The sequence below is a fragment of the Vipera berus genome (genome assembly GCF_964194415.1).
Source record: "Vipera berus genome assembly, chromosome: 3".
Lineage (NCBI taxonomy): Eukaryota > Metazoa > Chordata > Lepidosauria > Squamata > Viperidae > Vipera > Vipera berus.
Window position 1 is genome coordinate 142,660,516 of NC_138204.1, and position 20,874 is coordinate 142,681,389.

The 20,874-nt window shown below is 39.6% G+C and overlaps 1 protein-coding gene across 1 annotated transcript; it reads right to left on the reverse strand.

Annotated features, from left to right (window-relative positions):
• Positions 1 to 746: 746 nt before the first annotated feature.
• On the reverse strand, positions 747 to 15,347 carry LOC308665346 (serpin B3-like). Its single transcript, XM_081323257.1, has 8 exons — positions 15,316 to 15,347; positions 14,336 to 14,517; positions 12,736 to 12,786; positions 12,381 to 12,515; positions 11,763 to 11,880; positions 10,897 to 11,039; positions 7,148 to 7,303; positions 747 to 1,799 (listed from the first exon to the last, which is right to left on the reverse strand). Exons 2-8 carry the CDS (start codon positions 14,501 to 14,503, stop codon positions 1,404 to 1,406), a joined length of 1,167 nt encoding a protein of 388 aa, XP_081179383.1. The 5' UTR covers positions 14,504 to 14,517; positions 15,316 to 15,347; the 3' UTR covers positions 747 to 1,403.
• Positions 15,348 to 20,874: the final 5,527 nt, after the last annotated feature.

Here is a 20,874-nt window from a genome sequence, read left to right on the forward strand (position 1 = left end):
TTCTCAAAGCCAGAGAGATCTTTTTCAAGCGTTTCAAACTGTCCACAGTTCTCCACAGGTCCTAGCTTCTAAATTTTAAACTCCATTTCTAGACGATGAAGGGGTAACCCCAGGAGAATGTCACCATTCATTTTGCGAATGTCCTCATACATACACGCTTCTTTTCTTTTGTGTCCAGGGTTAAGTAGGAATAGTCCCAGAGTTGTGGTGCGCCAAGAAGCCCGAGTCACTGAGTATTCCTTCCCTGGTCTTCCTGCAGCATTCCCACAACTCACACACGGTCTATGCTGGGCCTCCCCCACCTGCTGTGGGAACCCCATGCTCCTTATGTGGGACTCCCTCTGCTTCCCACTTAATGACCTATGCATCTTACAATAGCAACCATGCATGCCAAAATTGCAGTCACCAAGCAATATGGTCACATAACCTGACGCTTTACAACTGCATTGAAATTCCAGTCCCAGCTGTAGTCATAAGTCAAGGACTACCTGTACAGCCAATGCAAAGGAGACTAGGAATTATGATTCAGCAATATCTGGAATTTCTTTGGTTCATTGTCCTCCATCTACTACTGTTGTGGTCAAATTGTGGATGTTAAAGCCTACAGTGAAAGTCTAAGGGGAAGTGGGGAGGATGAAAGGCCAAATAGGCAAGACCTAGATTGGGGACAAGGGTTCTTTCTTTAGAAGAGTTTTGAAGTGCAGAAATAAATATGAAGAACAGTAAACCTGAGACTATTTGATGTACTGTATATGTTTATTCAGATATTACTGTAGTTTTAAACTCAAGAGATCACAAAATATATTTAGCTTAGACAGAGAACAGAATCAGAATAAAACTAGCTCGATTTTTAGTTATGAATGGAAGACAAAGCAGCTTACTGTGTACTCAAGTTTAAATTTCATAATCAGAAATCGGAAAGTATCTTAACCAAGTCATCCACTGAAGCTAATACATTCAGAAACAACAACAAGGTTAGTAGTGGGTTTTACTGCACTCTTCAATTGAAACCATTGGTTTCTTCTGTTTTTATTTAACAGAATGTATATCTCACATTTCTTCCATCACAGATCTATTGTACACATATTAATATTAGCTAATTAATTATTGGGGCATATTAGCCCTTAATTATTGGGGAGGAAGGGGCTAGTGACTCCTAAAACCAAGGGCTCTGTGTCACAAGGAACATTCAGATTTGTATTCTTTGGATTCCACACACATGTCAATGTAAAGGTTTTTTTTTTTTACCTCAGCAGGCAAATAAAAACTGTATCTCACCATTTGCTTTTTCTTAAGAGAGAAAATAATTTGTTAGCCAAGTTGAGAATGGAATTTGGAATGCAGAAGTCTTGGTCACTTACAACAGATGGAAATATATTTTTTAACGTAGCAGCACCTGTTATTTATGGTGAAAAAAGTTTGCCAGCAAAAAGAATGCTCTTGGTGGAATTATGTTTTATAACAAACAATACGGGGCGACTCACGTTAAACTCAGGAATTTGTGCACTTGTAGGCATTACAACTACAGCAGTACTACCAGCTGCTTCAGTACCTTCTTCGTTCACTTCAATATAGGTTTTATGACGGACCTGAGATACTAACAGGTCCTGACTCCCGGATATGCCAGACAAATCAGCTTTCTGTGCAGTAAACAGATCATTTATTCCCATCTTTTTTAAAGTTGAAATGAGCAAATATTCTTCTTCCACCTTGAATCTTGGCAGCAAAATCCTAATCATTGTGTCCTGCATTGAATCGGTCCATTCTTGAAACTTTTCATACGTGAGTTCCCTCACAATCTGTCAGGTAAAAGGAAGACATGAATGAAAAATTTATTTGGAAAAAGACATTGAGAAAGACCAAAATATGATTTCCTGTTGCTTCCCATTGCAGCATTATTCCCTCAGAATAAACATTTTCAGAATAAGTAAACAGCAAATATATCTGCAAAAAATATTACTTTCTTTAAAAAAAAATTGTAGGATAGTTTTAATGAAGGGAAAGAAGGGAGGTTAAAGACACTTAGCAGCACATACCCATATCAAGGCTAAAATGAATATCTTAGCTCTGGAATCTTTATTGCATTGCTCAGGGATGGAACATCTGCTTCAAAACCAGGGATGAACATCTATAGGAGCAAGCCAAACTCTAAAATTGAAGAATCCGGACTTCCGGTGGCGGCGCGGCGCCGGAGACAGCCCTTGCGGCTCAGCTGTGTTATTTCCACCCGAAACAGCACCGATCAGCTGTTCGGGTGGATTTGAAGCCCCCTCCTCGGGAGAAGAGGAGGGGGTGAGCCCCCAGGTAGGGGTTGAGTTCTCCGGGGCCGCCTGAGCTTAAAGCTTGGGGGGCTGAAGGATCGAACTCCCCCGTAGCCTGGGTTGCTCCCAGCTGGTCAGCGTCTCTGCTCCGTGATTTCTGGAGCGGAGCCAGGCGTTTGCGACCACCCCTGCCAGAAGGAAAGACCATGGAATAAAAGGAGCAGGCAGAGCGGTACAGGAGGAAAAGGTGAAGAGGACTTTTATGGCTGCTTTCTAGCTTAATGGATTTTATAAATTTAAAAGTGAAAGTGCGTAGTAAGTGAAAGTAAAGATGGCGGCTAAACCTTCCCCAAAAGCTCTCAGGAGTGCTGGAACTTCTCCGATGCAACAGTCATCATTACAAGCGTTGCTTCTTCCTGATATATTGACACCGAAGGATCTACAAGATGCTCTTGAAAAATATGCCCAGGTAATTCTGGAAACAATGGGTGATAAATTTGCAAAGATGGAGGAGAAATTGGAGAAATTGGAGGAGAGACTAGAAGAGAGGATGGAAGAGAAGTTCAGAGTGATGAAGGTAGACATTTTGTCTTCAGTGTATAGAGTGGCTGAATGTGTGGAAGATTTGGAGGAAAAAGTGGAAGATTTGACTCAAAAGAATACCATATTAGAAGCAAAAGTACTGGAGAATGAAGATTTAAGAGAAAAAATGGACACGGAACTGAGTCTTGCTCAATATTTCCAGATGCAATATGCTGTTAGAATTAGAGGTTTAAAAGAGAATATTAAGGAAGACCTAAAGCAGTTGATTTCTGAGGCTCTGGAAGTAGTATTGAATCAGCCAGCATCTGAAATAAAGGGAGGCATGGATAAAGTGTTTCGTGTGAATTCATGGATTGCTAGACAGAGAAAGTTACCTAGAGATGTGGTGGTTTATTTTGTAAAGAGGGAAATTAGAGATGAAGTTATTCAAGCTGCCTATGGTACTAAAGTTGTGATTGCTGATCAAGAAGTTTTGGTTCTAAAAGAAATTCCTCCAAAGATTTTAAGGAGAAGGAAGGATTTTACATTTTTAGTGCAAGAGCTCAAGCAACGAGATATAAGGTTCAGATGGGAGATTCCAGTTGGGTTGATGGTGATGTATGAAGGTAAAAGGCACCGTTTGGCCACTGTGATGCAGGCGCGTGATTTTTACAATAATGTTTTAAAAGCAACCCCTCTATCACTTCTGGAAGCTGCAAAGGGATCCGGAGAAGGAGAACATCAAGAGGCTGAAGATGGACAGACAGAGGAAAATGGTGCTGGAGGAGATCAAGCCATAACCTCTTTGGATGATTCTGGAGAGCAGAGGGAGATGCGTGCTGCTTTAAAACGATCAAAGAAAAATAAAAGAAAAATGTACTTACAGCCAAGCAGTGGGAGGAGTACGGCCTAAAAAGATAGTCCTATTTAAGCAGTGCTCCAAGAGCTTTGGGATGATATGCATGGCAATTAAATTTTTAACTTGGAACGTTAATGGACTAAATTCATCATAGAAGAGGAAGAAAGTTTTTTAATATTAATGATCAACAACAAGCTGACTTTTTTAGTTTACTTTATACGAAGTTTGCCCAGTTGGATTATAAAATTTTTTATTTTTATGAGGGATTTGAATGGTGTTTTGGATGTACAGATGGACAAGGCTGGAGCTTTTAAGCGTGTCCCAAGTCATGTTAGACTGCCTAAATCCTTTTTTGAAATGAAGGATGACTTGGAACTGTGAGATATTTGGCGTGAAAGACCCGTACCAATCGGGTTTCAGGCCCGGGCACAGCACGGAGACGGCATTGGTCGCGCTGGTGAATGATCTCTGGAGGGCACGGGACAGGGGTCATTCCTCTGTTCTAGTCCTATTAGACCTCTCAGCGGCTTTCGATACCATCGACCATGGTATCCTGCTGCGGCGTCTCAGGGGATTGGGAGTGGGAGGCACGGTTTTACAGTGGTTCTCCTCCTATCTCCAGGGACGCTCGCAGTCGGTGTTGACAGGAGGGCAGAGGTCGACCGCGAGGTCTCTCGTTTGTGGAGTTCCTCAGGGGTCGGTCCTCTCGCCTCTCCTGTTCAACATCTATATGAAACTGCTGGGTGAGATCATTCGTGGCTTTGGAGTTGGGTATCATCAGTATGCTGATGATACCCAGCTTTTTCTTTCTACCCCAAACCACCCCAGTGATGCCCTCAACGTGATGTCCCGTTGCCTGGAGGCGGTTCGGGTCTGGATGGGGAGGAACAGACTTCAACTCAACCCCGACAAGACCGAGTGGCTTTGCATACCTTCATCCCGGGTCTATTCGGATATTCCATCTCTTTCTATGGGGGGTGAATTATTACCCCCCGTAGATAGGGCTCGCAACTTGGGAGTCCTCCTAGATTCGCGGCTCACCTTGGAAGATCACATGGTGGCTGTGACTAGGGGGGCTTTCGCCCAGGTTCGCCTGGTGCGCCAGTTGCGGCCCTATCTAAGCCGGGATGATTTATGCACGGTCACTCACGCGCTCGTGACCTCTCGTCTAGACTACTGCAACGCTCTCTACATGGGGCTTCCCTTGAGGACCACCCGGAGGCTCCAACTGGTACAGAATGCAGCCGCGAGAGTTGTGTTGGGAGTCTCCCGATACTCCCATGTGACACCTCTGCTCCGTGAGCTGCATTGGTTGCCAGTTGTCTTCCGGGTGAGATTCAAGGTGCTAGTAATGGTGTTCAAAGCCCTCCATGGCATGGGGCCGGAGTACCTCAGGGAACATCTGCTGCCAGCATCAAGCTCCCTGCGCCCTGTGCGTTCCCACAGAGAGGGCCTCCTCAGGGTGCCACCGGTCAGAGAATGCCGTCTGGTGGCCCCCAGGGGGAGATCCTTCTCTGTGGGCGCCCCGGAGCTATGGAACCAGTTACCGGTTGAGCTCCGGACGGCGCCCGATCTGCGCTCCTTTCGCCGCGATCTGAAAACATACTTGTTCGAGCAAGCCGGCCTGGCCTGAGGGGGGATTGGTGGGGTTTTTTATCATTTTTAATTGGGGTTTTTACTATGTATCAATTGTATTTTAATCGGGCATGCATTTAATTATCTTTTAATGTTTGTAAATTTCTGTGTTTTATTCTTGCCCTGTACACCGCCCTGAGTCCTCCGGGAGAAGGGCGGTATAGAAATATTAATAAATTAAATTAAATTAAATTTGCAAGAAAAGGATTATACTTTCTTTTTTCTGATAGATATCAATTTTTTTTTTCAGGATCGATTTTATTTTGTTGACTAATGACTTTTTTTTAAGGATGAATGTAAACAGCGGATAAAGGGTTTTTTTTTTTTGAAATTATTATGAATAAGGGCACCTCTATGGACATGGTTTGGGATGCTAGTAAGGCCTATATGAGGGGGTGTTGATATATATGAATAATAAATTTAGATGTGCTGTGGAAGCTAGGAGGAAAGAATTGGAGAATGAAATAAAGGAAAAAGAAAAGGCTTTGATTTTGAATCCAGAGGGTGTGAAGTTTAAGGAGGCTATTAAACTGTTAAGAGGAATGGTTTGAGTATATCCAGAATAAATATGGGACAAATGGATTGAGTATATCCAGAACAAATATGGGACTAAAAAGTTTTATGTAGTATTTGAATAAGTCTTCCCTTCTTTTCTCTTCTTCTTTTTTTTTATTTTATATATTTTATATTAATAGTGTTTGTAGTTATCCTATATGAGCTAGAGAGTGATAGATTTTAGAATTTACGGTTGTTAGCATATGGTTGTTTTTGATTCTTTTTTTTTGTTTTTTATACCTTGTACTTAGCTCTGGGAAGTCGGGGGGGGGGGAGGGGGGAGGGGAAAGGAGGGAGGGATAGGGGAGGGGTAGGGGGGATTGTTAAAAATAAAATGTATGATAAAACTTTTCAATAAAATTGAAGAATCCCTGCCCTAGTTGCTTTCTTTCTCACTGAAGTTTGGGAGGCCAAGAATTGCCCACATCTGTTTGGAAGTTATCAAAGAGTGGGTTTAAAAACAACAACAACAACAACAACCCAGCAACAAACATTTTTTTTTCTTAAACTACATTCAAAATATGGACTGTTTTGTCTACTTTTTCATATTTCTGGTGAAGAAGAAAACATGAAGTGTGGGAAGCCATGGGCTCACAGTCTTTTGCCTGGGTCAAAAGCTGAAGTTTGAAAAGTTATGCTTTCACTTTTGCTTGGAGATGGTTTGGATGGTATCCGGACAGGCAGACAATTCTGAATGTTAATGCTGTTGGCATTTAGGAAAGTCATCTCTGAGCACAGTTGCTGAAGCGCTTTGTTTAAGCCAAGGGTAATAGGATTAACTATAGGTCCAGGTTTGGATGACAAACTCTAGCTAGTCAAAGGTAGAAGGAAATATTTCAAAAATCCTTATTTGGAAGCAGAAGGAAGGGAGATGAAGAACAAGATGAAGGTCTGTGGTGGTGCAGTAGTTAGAATGCAGTACTACAGACTACTTCTGCTCACTGCCAGCTGGCAGCAGTTCGGCAGTTCGATTCTCACCGGTTCAAGGTTGACTCAGCCTTCCATCCTTCCGAGGTCGGAAAAATGAGGACCCAGATTGTTGGAAACACTATGCTGACTCTGCTTAGAGAAAGATGTAAAGTACTGTGAAGCAGTGTGTGTGTGTGTGTGTGTCTGTCTGTCTCTCTCTCTCTCTCTCTCTGTGTGTGTGTGTGTAAAAATAAGAAATGAATGAGAAAAATAGGGAAAAATCACAATTAACATTTGAGAGCCTCTTAAGACTATATGATCAAAGGCCTTTCTTAGCATTAAAAATATTCAAAAGACATCAAGTTCATTTAAATCTCTTTCTGAATGATTTCAGAACTCAAATTACCTCTTTTGTAGTCCCATTCTTGTCTGGTAGAAATATGTACATACTTAGGCTTCTCTTATCATAGGGAATCTCAAGCACTTCCATCGGTGGGTTTGTTATTTTAGCGTAGTTAAATATGCCCGTTTGATCCATCATTTGCACTTTTTTGCTGTGCTCCTATAACAAATAAAGCAAAGCTTACCATAATGCAATAACAATATGAGAAATCATAACATGAAATGTTGACTGTAATTGCCAGCTATAATATAAGATTACCATTTTCAGGAGACTTCCGGGTGGCAAGGTGTCACCGGAGGCAGCCATTCTTAGGCTGTCAGCCCCGCGGCTTCGTAGAGCCGCCGAAAACAGCGCTGATGAGCTGTTTTGGTGGCTCGGAAGCCCCCTCCTCAGGAGAAGAGGAGAGGGTGAGCGCCCAGGTAGGGGTAGAGCTCTCCGGGGCCGCCAGAACTTAAGGTTTTGGTGGCTGAAGGATTGAGCCCCCCCGAAGCCTGGGTATGCTCCGGACTGCGAGGCGCTTCTGCTCCGGGTTCTTTGGAGCAGAACAGGGCATCCGCAACCATCCCTGCCAGCAAGAGAGAACTATGGAGAACTTGGATGCAGGCAGAGCGATGCAGGAGATTCAGGTGAAAGTGGATTTATGATCTTTAACTCAATGGACTTTGCGGAGTTTGAAAGTGAAAGTGCGTAGCAGGCAATAGTGGGTGAAAATGGCGGCTAAATCTTCTAAAGTTCTTAGAAGCACGGGGGCTTCTCCGGTGCAGCAGTCTTCGTTGCAAGCTTTATTGCCCCCTTCACCTGCACCTGCACCAGCCCTTACAGTTAAAGATTTGCAGAATGTGATGCAAGAGGCTTTGGAAAAGCAATCGCAACAACTAGCTGAGGTTATGGATGAAAAGTTGGATGAGAAGTTAACAGAAAAACTAGCTGAGGTTATGGATGAAAAGTTGGATGAGAAGCTAATAGAAATAAGGGCAGACATCTTACTTGCATTTCAAGGCATGGCTATATGCATTGAGCGTTTGGATGAAAGAGTGGAAGATCTCAGCCAAAATAATAGCAGATTAGATGCAAAAATGTCAGAGACTGAGAATGTGGTGGAGAAAATTGATAGTGATTTGACCTTGGTACAGTATCACGAGATGGAGTTTGCTGTGAGAATCAGAAGCTTAAAAGAAGATCCTAAAGAAAATTTGAAGGAAATAGTTTCTGAGGCTTTGGAAGGGGTGCTGGGGCGACCAGCAGATGTAATTATGGAAGATATAGACAAAATTTTCCGTGTTAATTTGTGGATTGCAAGACAAAGGAAATTACCCAGAGATGTGGTGGTTTATTTTACAAAGAGAGCAATACAATACAATACTAAATTTACAATACTAAATTTGCAATACTAAATTTGCAATTGCTGAGCAAGAAGTCTTGGTTTTAAAAGAGATCCCTCCAAGAATCTTAAGGAGAAGGAAGGAGTTTGCTTTTTTAGCACAAGAATTAAGGCGATGTAATATCAAGTTCAGATGGGAGATACCAGTGGGTATGGTGGTGATGCATGAAGGTACAAGACATCGTCTTACTACAGTGATGCAGGCACGTGATTTTTACAGTAATGTTTTAAAAGCAACCCCCATACCACTTTTGGAATCTACAAAGAAGAATGGCGAGGGAGAGCCTCAACTACGTAGTCAGAATTTACAAGGTGCTGAAGGAACAACACAGATAGTTGAGAAAGCTACAGGAGTGGATCAAATTTTAGTACCATCGGAAGAGGCTAGAGACCAGAGGATGACGCGTGCTGCTTCGAGACGAAATGAGACAAGAGCAAGAACAAAACCAGCAGAAAGTCATGGGACCTCCAAAACGTACCTATAGCGAAGCTGAGGGAGCGGCGAGACCTAAGAATGTAAAGGGGATCCTGGAAGAAGTGCTCCAAAAGCTTCGGGTCGCGAAGGATGGCGACTAAGTTTCTAACTTGGAATGTTAATGGTTTAAATTCACCGCAGAAGAGAAAGGAAGTTTTTTAACATTTAAAACAATTTAAGAATGATGTTATTTGTTTACAAGAAACACATATTAGAGTCATGGATTAAAAGTACTTATTAAATTCAAGACTGGGTACACAATTTATTGCCTCTGTAACGGACAAGAAAAATGGAGTGGTTGTTTATGTTAAGAATACCTTGACAGCGGAGTTAATTGAAGCAGATAAATAAGGAAGATATGTTATAATAGAACTGTTAATAGAAGGCTAAAAAACACTTTTGGTTGGATTATATGCTCCTAATCAACAACAAGCAGACTTTTATAGTTTACTACACAGCAAGATTATTCAATTGGATTATAAATCTTTTATTTTTATGGGAGACTGGAATGGTGTTTGGGACGTACATATGGACAGGAGTGGTTCTTTTAAAAGTATTCCAAGTCATGCTAAACTGCCTAAATCCTTTTTTGAGATGAAGGATGATTTGGAATTGCGAGATATTTGGAGAGGAAATCTGCAAGAAAAGGACTATATTTTTTTTTCTGATAGACATCAATTTTTTTCTAGGATTGACTTTATATTAATTACCAATGATTTCTTTTTCAGGACTAAGAAGATTAAGATTTGTCCAAGAACCATGTCTGATCATAGCCTAGTCTGGCTGGAGATAGACAAGGATAATAGAGATAGGTGCTCCTGGCGTCTAAATGAGAATTTGTTTAGAAATCAGGAAAATGTGGATGAATGTAAAAAACAGATGAAGGATTTTTTTGAAATTAATATGCATAAGGGTACTTCTATTGAAATGGTCTGGGATGCTAGTAAAGCTTATATGAGAAGGGTGTTAATATATTTGAATAACAAATATAGATGTAGTGTGGAATTTAGGAGAATATAGATAGAATAGAACATAAGGGTGGTATGTATCAGCAGAGTCTTATTAAGAAAACTTTTGTTGATTTTTATTCTAAGTTATATGTCAGGGATAAGATTAGTGAGGTAGATATTGATGTATATTTGATGAATGCTAATATTCCTGTTCTTACATAAGAACAAAAGGAAGAGATGAATCTAGCAATTAAATAATTGAAAGTGGGCAAGGCACCAGGGACCGATGGGTTGAATGCTGTGTATTATAAAAAATTTACAGTTAGAGATGGTAAAGCCATTAAGGGAATTGTTTCAGACAATACAAATGGGAGGAGGGGTGCCTCCGTCTTGGAGAACTGCTTTTATCTCTTTGATATTGAAGGAAGACCAGGATCTCACTTAAGCAAAAAATTATAGACCAATATCATTTTTGTTATATTGCTTGTAGTCATTTTATAAGAGTTAAAGTGCGATAGATTTAATAGTTTATTGTTGTTTGCATATGGTAGATTATGATTGTTTTCATTTTTATACCTTGTATTTAGCTCTGGGAAGTCGGGGAGGGGGGAGGGGGAGGGTGGGAGGTGTTGGGGAGGGTTGGGAAGAGGGGAGGGGCTGGGGAGGGGGAGGGAGGGAGGTGTTGGGGAGGGTTGGGAAGAGGGGAGGGGGTTGGGAGGGGTTTTGTTTTGTTTTGTTATAAATAAAATGTATTGTAAAACTTTTCAATTAAAAAAAAAAGATTACCATTTTCAGACCCTATTGGTGCAGGAAGAAGCTCATTGTATAAGCAAGGATTTTATGTTTCCATGTTGTTCAACAAAGTGGTTATTTTTAGTTGTTTAATTCAATTGTGCAGCAATTGATACATTTCCATTCTCTTGGGTTTTTTCCAGATAATATATACCTTACTACTCCAAAAGTCTGCTTCATGTGTCTCCTTGGGATTAAATTGATTCATCCACTTTCCTTTGAAATATATAGCATTTATCAAGATCATTGCAGTGCTTTCGGAAATTGAGTGAAGAGGAAACATATTCTTGATTTTATCTTTTCAAAAAGTAAAAACATTAAAAATGTTAGCGGTAGATGACAGAAGTTTATCAACAATACGCTTCTTTCCACAATGCATTTTTTTGAGTAAGAATACTGAAAAAAAATTAAAATACCAATATAATCCAAACACATTTAAGGAAACAAAAAATGAATGAAAGGCTAAACCAAACTGAAATCTTTTCTACCTTCATACATGATGGGTACAAAACCTTCATCCTAAAGTTATAGGATCAGTGACATTTCTGATCCTGTGGAAGCAGAAAAATACAACTTTGGATATACAGTGGATCAGGAAAAACTCCAGGTCTTGAGCTTCTCCAAAGAATCAGATTTGTTTGTTTGTTTGTGTGTTTTGGCATTACATCAGGAATATTAATTGTTAAAGATAAAATGTATTCTAAAACTTTTTAATAAAAAAAGGAATATTAATTGATTATTCTTGGCTATGCAAATGAACATGTTGGGTAACACTGGCTAAAATATCTTTTTTAAAAAAAAAAAATAAGGACCACGCATGAATTCAGAAATGACATTTTGACTTTGAGAAACGTATATGTTGTAGAGGCATGGAACAAGAACATGATCATATGCAATCTTCATTATGCAATATTCAAGGACTAAATATTCTGCTTTTCTGCCATTCGCTGTGGGAAATCCAGTGAGCTTTCCTAACTGACCAATGGCAATGAAAATGAAGATTAACCAATGCATTCTTACCATTTGTTTGGCTTTCAACCCAGGAATTAATTTTTTTTCTAACTTCCTCAATGGCATTCAGAAAATCAACTCTTTCTAACTCTGCATGATAAAGCTGTTTAATGCACTCTGTGTATTGCTGCACAGATTGAAAGAAAACATATCAATGTGTTAATTCCCTTATCATCATCATCATCATCATCATATACACCCAGTCAGCAATTGTAGTGGGTACCGAATATTTACCAGATTGGATGGCAGCACCTAACCAACTTTGACTGACCCCCCAAAATTAATTAGGATCAAAATCAGTAGGGTATGCTGGGAAGTTGAAAATCATCTCAGAGAAACTATTGTTCTTTAGAAACATTGCGTAGATGGCAGTTGTATGTAGCTCAAAGAAAACATCATTGCTAATGTGATCCCTCTTTTGACTGCCCACTATTTTAACTATTTAATAATGTAAATATGTAAATTTTCATGGGAAAGGAAAGGAAAACATTATTTTGTTCAGGCACACCACCCATCTACTTTGACTATATATGCCTACTTCTAAGGATGGAGAAATAAATCTTACTTGCGCCCTCAATAGGTCAGAGTTCCTCATAGAGTGAAAGGGATGAGGAGTTTCTTGCTCACCTGGAGAAATTCAAAATTCTTCGATCCATACATCCGGTTGGCTGTGCTCAATATATAGTTTTTAGCAGGTTGGTTAATGGCTGATAGGAGTTCCTTGAACTGGTTGTGAGGTCCACCAGGTTTGTCACACTGAGCCTTGAAGAATCAAAGGACAGGACATTACATCCATAGGCGCACATTTTGCCCACTATTCCAAGGCGTTTACACCAAATGTTGAGATATCTGTGTGTGTGCATGTGTGCATGTGTGCATATGTACTGTACTATATGTGTGTGTGTGTGTGTGTGTGTACATATGTGTTTGTATGTGTGTGTAGAACTAGGGATAAAATGAAATTTAATGAAAAGTCTCTTACAAGCAAGTTTGTAGACATCCCGGATCCTGTGATTTTATCAAAATGAAGGACCTGCAATACAAAATACATGGGAGGTTGTGCTCTATGTCACTATATCCTTCTATCATAATTCAGTTTCCTTGGAAGTTCCTAGATGAACTTGGAAGGGACTGTCTTAAAGAGTAATTGAGTTCTAATAGATGCTACATATAGGCTAACATTCTTCCACATGATATTTCCAAATGTTTGGGTCACAATCTCTACCGGCCCAATTAATCTGACTTATCATAAATAGCAATAGCATTTAGAGTTTGGGGAGGGGAGTCTAGTCAAAGTCATCTGAGGGCAAGAATTATGATTTTTATTTTTCTGATTTTTTTAAAATGACACTTCAGCTTGTCCATAAAGTTATGAGTTCTGGATGCACTTTCACTTTAAGAACTTCTCAATTTCTTTATTACTAACTCTCAAACTTCTCTGGACAGATTCTTGTTCAGGAAAGCATATATGCTCTCTTTAATCCTTAAAGATCCTGAAGCTAAAACTCAAATACTTTGGCCACCTAATGAGAAGGAAGGACTCACTGGAGAAGAGCCTAATGCTGAGAAAGATTGAGGGCAATAGAAGAACGGGACGACAGAGAATGAGGTGGCTGGATGGAGTCACTGAAGCAGTAGGCGTGAGCTTAAATGGACTCCAGAAGATGGTAGAGGACAGGAAGGCCTGGAGGAATGTTGTCCATAGGGTCGCGATGGGTCGGACACGACTTCGCAGCTAACAACAAAATCCTTAAAGAAGATTTATTACCTGAGACTATGGACAGGATGGTGTCATCCCACAATTACTATACAGGAAATATGCTTACATTACCTCAACACTGCTGATGGTGTAGCATCTTTTGTTGTGACTGAAAAACAGACAAGCTTAGAAATTACAGAGATTGGTTTGTAGCACACCAAGCTCTCTTTTCCAGCTTCTGTCTATAGACCTTGTCTCTTATTATTTTCTGCCCTAGTAATCTTAAATATGGCTATCTATCTCTGCTGCGTTAAGAAAGCAGTGACAGTTTTCCATTACCCAGCTTTTGAAAACTGTCCTTCTGTGTTATTTCTTTAGCTGGATTGTTCTTTGGCTTACAATATACTGTACCTCTCTATACCACACTGCATCACCCACAGGCAACTGGACATTGTTTTTCCTTGAAGACGTGAACTAAAGAAGCTTTTTGGATGAGAAGCGAAATGTCTTCAAGGGAAAAAAAAAGGTCCAGTTGCCTTTTGAAAAAGCACCTTTGGGACAACCATGAGCTGGATAGCTGAGAATCTCCACATGACGCATTGCATCACCTTACACCACAGTGCACTATATTCCTGAATAATGGTTTTCCTATTACAAAGAAATACATAGCTTTTCTTACACTTTGCTGGATGGACTTTCTCAGGCTCTGTATGCAGTACAGTTTAAGAATTGTTGTATGAAAAGGAGTCTTGGAAAATGCATTTGGGATGTGGCTGTGACCAAGGAGCAATTCTACATAATTCAGATCAGAATTTTAACTTCAGATGCTCAAAGGAAAAGTCATCAGTAGAAAATACTTCCTGGTTATCATGAGGATTCCTACCTTCTTCATTTCATCAGCAGTGTTACCCGCAGCACCATACAAGACCATAGCTAAAGCTGTTGAGATACTAAATGGAGAGAAAAAGATGTTTTTATCGGATTTCTCTTCTTCTATCATTTTTAAGAGGTCCACAGCAAAGTTGGTGTTTGCTTCAGCAAGGCTGTCCATGGTGGAAATAGTACCTAGAAAAATTTGAAATCATTGTTAAGGTTTCTATAACTTAATTTACTACTTCTTAAAGCTAATAAATCTTGGCTGAATGATTGAATAGGAAAAGAAAAAAAATTAATTAACCAATAATGCAGTTTACTCACTGCAGAAATAGAAAACTGTGATATTGATATAAAGGAGAGATTTGAAGCATTCAGCTCTAAACACAGTTTGCATCTGAAGCATTCAGCACTCTTTTGCACAATGACAAATTGTCATTAGGTTTAAACTAGCAAGCTACCACTTGTTTAAACCCTTTTTATCTTTAAAAAGATACTTTATTTCTTGCAAATTTTAGTAGTAAATCGTAGTTGATGGTACAACTATTCTTCCAGAAGTTTTAAAAAGGATTTTTGTTAAAAAAATAAAATAATTGATCCTGCCCACTGTAGGACTGCTGTGAAATTGAAGATGTAATTTTTGTCTTACTATAGTGTGAATTCTAGGAAGAATCACATTACCTATTGCTGAGTGCTCCATAATTCATGGGTCTGCAATCGCAGAATTTTTTCCCCATTGGAGCAGTTTACACTCAAGTAACATTCAAGTCAAGTCAAGCCAGTCAATCAATCAATTATGCCATGTATTTTCTCACTTACTTCATGTAAGTGTATATATATATATATATATATATATATATATATATATATATATATATATATATATATATATATATATATATATATATATATATATATACACACACACACACACACACACACACACACACCCCTGTACAATAGAAAAATGGATGAAAAAGAGGGTCCCACCTCACTATAATTTGTCCAAGGGGAACAGCAATCTGTTACCCGATCTGGAATGGAAACAAAAGAATTCCATCCCACTATTTTATATATACTCATCACCCTTTACATTAGTTGAGTATAGATGTAGAAATAATAAGATTTCAAAAGTTCTTTTTTAATATTTTTCACGTCACTATGAATCTTGGTTGAATAATGCAGGACATTGCTTGTAAATTGTGCAACTTTGTCTTGGGGAAGGATTAGCTAACTTTCCAAACAGTAATACATTATTTTAGTTTGGCTTTTTGAAACTCTTCCTTTAGTGACCACAGCCTGAGTTATAAAAGAAGGGCAAATCAGCATCCTGACTTGCCTTGCTAAAGACCCAAGCACATAAGAATTTGATTTGTTGTCAACTTTATCCAACAGAACACGTTGAAATTCAGAAAGGCAATGGTTGAATCCACCAAATCCTTATGAAACTATGAGGATTACCTTCAAGACCTAATTTGTACATAATATAGTATTTTTTTCCTATATGTTCATCGATACCAAGAAAGGAAATGTATTGAAATGCACTTTAAAATGCCAACAGATATGGGTCTGCAAATATGCTGTCAACAGTGCACATAGTGAAATGTTGAAACATTTTCATTTTAATATTTACATACTTTTACATCATGCAATCAGTTTACAACCATCTTACATAAGGCAAGAAAACCTTAGCTTAATTTCCCATTTTGTCTAAACTAGAAAACAAGATAGCCTACCTAGACCAAGATTATTTTCAACTATCTTCAAGTCAGAATTTAATATTCTGGATTACTACAAAGCTGGCAATTCCATTTTCCCAGTTGCAATGAACTGAAGTTTTCTAGAGAGCCAGTACCGTATTTTCCGGCGTATAAGACGACTGGGCGTATAAGCGACCCCCTACATTTCCTGTTAAATTATAGGGTTTGGGCTATACTCGCCGTATAAGACTACCCCTCTTCCAACGCACACCAAATAAAAATTAAAAAACATCAGATTTGATTTTAATATGGTAATTTTAATTCAAATGCTTATGACATGCAGGTGCTTAGTAGGAAAACTGTCACTTATAAACATAAGGCTGTTTGTCATCAAACATGTAAACATAAAACAGTGCAAGTGGATTAAATAATAATAATAATAATAATAATAATAATAATAATAATAATAATAATAATAATAATAATAATAATAATAATAGGTTGGAGGGGACCTTGGAGGTCATCTAGTCCAACCCCCTGCTCAGGCAGGAAACCCTATACCATTTCAGACAAATGGCTGTCCAGTCTCTTCTTAAAACCTTCCAGTGTTGGAGCATTCACCACTTCTGGAGGCAGGTTGTTCCACTGGTTAATTGTTCTAACTGTCAGGAAGTTTCTCCTTAGTTCTAGGTTGCTTCTCTCCTTGACTAGTTTCCATCCATTGCTTCTTGTCCTGCTTTCAGGTGCTTTGGAGAATAGCTTGGCTCCCTCTGCTTTGTGGCAGCCCCTGAGATATTGGATCACTGCTATCATGTCACCCCTCACCCTTCTCTTCGTTAAACTACACATATCCAATTCCAGCAACCATTCCCTTTTTTCCTAATTCACTTTTTCACTTTTCCTAATTCACTCTAAAGCTTTCCCTGCGCAGAGCCTTAAGTAACACCAGCTGCCTGCAATTAGTGCAGGTTCGCATCCCACCAGGCTCAAGGTTGACTCAGCTTTCCATCCTTCCAAGGTAGGTAAAATGAGGACCCAGATTGTTGGGGGCAATAAGCTGACTTTGTAATAATGCTGCTTGGGGGGGTGAAAGCCCTAATAAACAGGCATATACACAGAATGAAGGCTATTGCTAAGCACATTGATTTGTGCTTTAAATTGTAAGCCACCCTGAGTCTTCGGAGAAGGGCAGGATATAAATGGGATTTTTTAAAAAAAAGACCAAATGGGAGATCCGCTCCAGGTTTTCCAGCCAGCCCGCCCAGTTCCTGAGTCAAATGTGTCCTTAGAGCTAAGCCGCTGCTCTGGCTGCTGCCTTCCCCACCTGCCTTTCAAGTTGGGATATACTACAGCTGCTCTTCAACTTTAGAAGGAAAGACGCCCAGACCCCAGCCTGTAAAAAATCACAGACTGCAGCTTCTTCTCCAATTGGTCCCGCTTTCCCTGCGCAGACTAAATGGGAGATCCGCTCCAGGTTTTCCAGCCAGCCCACCCAGTTCCTTAGTCAAATGTGTCCTTAGAGCTAAGCCGCTGCTCTGGCTGCTGCCTTCCCCACCTGCCTTTCAAGTTGGGATATACTACAGCTGCTCTTCAACTTTAGAAGGAAAGACGCCCAGACCCCAGCCTGCAAAAAATCACAGACTGCAGCTTCTTCTCCAATTGGTCCCGCTTTCCCTGCGCATACTAAATAGGAGATCCGCTCCAGGTTTTCCAGCCAGCCCTGTCCCTAAATTTTCAGCACCCGGCGTATAAGACGACCCCTGACTTTTGAGAAGATTTTCATGGGTTAAAAAGTAGTCTTATACGCTGGAAAATACGGTATTACTGGAAGGTATAAGTACAACTACATAAGTTATTGAATAGACTTACGTATTCAGAAAGTAAACAAACAGACCTAGACTCTTAATTTTGCCATCTAGTTATATCTAAGATCACTTTTGTTGTTCTGCTAGCATATTACAGATATTTTGGCTTATGACATACATCACAATAAAATAATGATAAATAATAAGTAACTTTTGATTCTACAAATTTTAGTAGTATTTACATTGTACTGAGGAATTATGGTAATCAGATAAATGATCAGTATTGGATTTATTCAAATCTTGGCTTGGGAAGTGTTATAAGGATGGGAATTACAAACTGTAGCTGATGCAAATTGAATGTATACAATTCTCTAAATTTGTATGATGATGTTAAGGACATAACCTAATATATACTGTAATAGGTTTTCTATTCAATAGCCAAGCTGATTTATTTTGGCTGAGCTGCAATTCATTCAAAAATGCTGTGTAGTTGGTTCTTCATTTAAAATGGCTAAACTTTGTGGATTGCTGAGGTAATTTCTTTTCCCTTCTCAGAAACTCCTGCCTGCTGGCAGGTTCAAATATCTCCTGATCTCTTTTCCCTCCTTGCAGGGGTTCAAATGTGATGGCATTTCTCTATCCACCAGTCTTAAATTTTAATCAGGGAGACAATTGGGTGGCAGATAATTGATGGTAGATTAGAGATGGATGGATGGATGGATGGATGGACGGACGGACGAACGAACGGACGGACGGACAGACAGACAGACAGACAGACAGACAGACAGACAGACAGACAGACAGAGGAAAGCACTGAATCCATTTAGTGATCTATATATTTCCCTGAGACTGTCAGCCCTACATGGCAGAACAGATTAGGAAACCAATGCCATGTAAGTCAGTACTACAGTTAGTGTAAGAGCTATGGCAACAGAATATTGCCAGTCTGAATACGATACGATACGATACGATAATCTTTATTGTCATTGTCCCATACAGAACAACGAAATTGAAAATTGAATGTGCTACTCCCTCTCTTATTTTCATGTGAACTAAGAAAGGACTTGTTTTAGATGTTTTCTCAAATTACTTGCCTTGATAGGGCTCCTCCTCCTGTCATTCAAAGCTATTCCCTCTTCCCTCTGGAGACCAGGAGAACTTCCCCACCAAACAAGCCTGGTTGGATTCTTAATTAGCCGAGTGATTGAAGCAACTACAAAATAGGCAACTCTGGTTTGGACTCACGTTTGCACTAATTTGGAGAATTATGCTCATTTGATGGCATATCTCAGAGCTAGGCTGAAGAAGATGGCAGCTATGAGTTCTTCCATTTACAAGAGAGTGAAACTATGATGCAAGATTATGCTACTCAAATTCAGATGTTAACTCAGTAATGTGGACTGGACAGAAAGAAGCTTAATGGACTAGTTCAGGGGTGTCAAACTGCCAGCCCGCTGGCCGGTTGCATCATATGGAGGCTGCGCCCACCCCATCTCCGCCAATGTGAAAAAAGTTGCAATATGGCGCAACATGTCACGTGATGTGGCAAGTTTGACACCCGTGGACTAGTTCATGGAGGGACTGTCTGATGAAATATAAATTGTTCCAGTTGATCAAGACATACCAGAAACAATTCTATGAAGAAATACAAAGATAGCTTTGGAGAAATTTTTCAACAATCATTATGTAAACATCACTAGAAAAGAGGAAGGGAAGAAGCCTCTTAACATTGCCCCATCTTGATTCTTGATTTTGTTTTCTATAAAAGGAAAAATAACAGCGGGCTTGCTGTTATTACAGTTTGCAACAATAGAGTAGAGTTTTAGTAGTCCTTGTGATGGCTATTTCCTGACCTGGCCTACCTGATTTTTCCAGATGTTCTCTCCATATATTAGGACTGGAGGCAGAGTCGGACAACCCAATGTTTATGTGCAAAGGGAGGCCAGAGAAATCAAAATTTCACATGTGAGTTAGCAGAAAAACTTTCAACATTATTGAAAAAAAGGAGGGCTATGTACAAATTTCTCTCTTGAGAAATATCTTCCTGCTGAAATCAAAACAGCTTCTCGTGGGCTCTGCTGAAATATGTTTTTAAAGTTTTGCAAAGCTTCTACATGTTGTCAGAATGGAATTATTATTCATTTCCCCAAGTGGTAGGCATGTAACAACATCAATATAGGTCCAAGTTCCTGCAGATTGATTGAATGGACCAGCTATATAGTGAGTGGGTTCAAAGAGATAAAAGCTAAATTTTTGCCAAGAAGTTTCTGAATCAGCAAAAGGCAGCTCCTATGAAACTCTATTACACTATTGTTAAAAAAAATACAGGTAGTCCTTGACTTATGACCACAATTGAGCCCAAAATGTCTGTTGCTAAGTGAGACAATTGTTAAGTGAGTTTTGCCCCATTTTACAACCTTTCTTGCCACAGTTGTTAAGTGAATCACTGAACTTATTAAGTTAGTAATACTGTTTTAGGTGAATCGGACTTCCCCATGGACTTTCCTTGTCAGAAGGTCACAAAAGGTGATCACATAACCCCCGGGCATTGCAACCGTCATAAATATGAGTCAGTTGCCAAAGTCTGAATTTTGTTCATGTGCACATGGGGATTCTGCCATGGTCATAAATGTGAAAAATGGTCACAATTCACTTTTTCCCAGTGCTGTTGTAATTTTGAACGGTCACTAAACAAACTGTTGTAAGTCAAGGACTACCTATAAAGCTTTATCATAGCTTTTCAGCGTCAGGATGAATTTATGGTTCCCTTGAAAAGTTAGTAGAAATCCACTATATGGACCAATTCCTTGGATTCTGGGAGTTGAAGTCCACAAGTCTTAAAGTTGCCAAATTCGGAGATCCTTGGACTAAGTTATTCAAAGTGAAAGTGCACTGCACAAGACAAAGAGATGAAAAAGGTGTGGCTCAGCAGATCCAAACAAGCAGGTATGAAATGTATACAGTGGAATGTGGGTTACACACCTGCTAGTTTCCTAGTGACAAGAGAATACATATTGCCCTTGTGCAATTCTGGCTCAGGTCAC

What these genes read in the sequence shown, in the direction of transcription:
- LOC308665346 (XM_081323257.1), bottom strand. Translation starts at nt 14,503, where the DNA reads ATGGACAGCCTTGCTGAAGCAAACACCAACTTTGCTGTGGACCTCTTA. An exon ending in AGAATTTTGAATTTCTCCAG is followed by an intron (nt 11,881 to 12,380) that starts GTGAGCAAGAAA and finishes CAATCTGTGCAG; the next exon opens with CAATACACAGAGTGCATTAA. An exon ending in CAGACTTTTGGAGTAGTAAG is followed by an intron (nt 7,304 to 10,896) that starts GTATATATTATC and finishes TATTTGTTATAG; the next exon opens with GAGCACAGCAAAAAAGTGCA.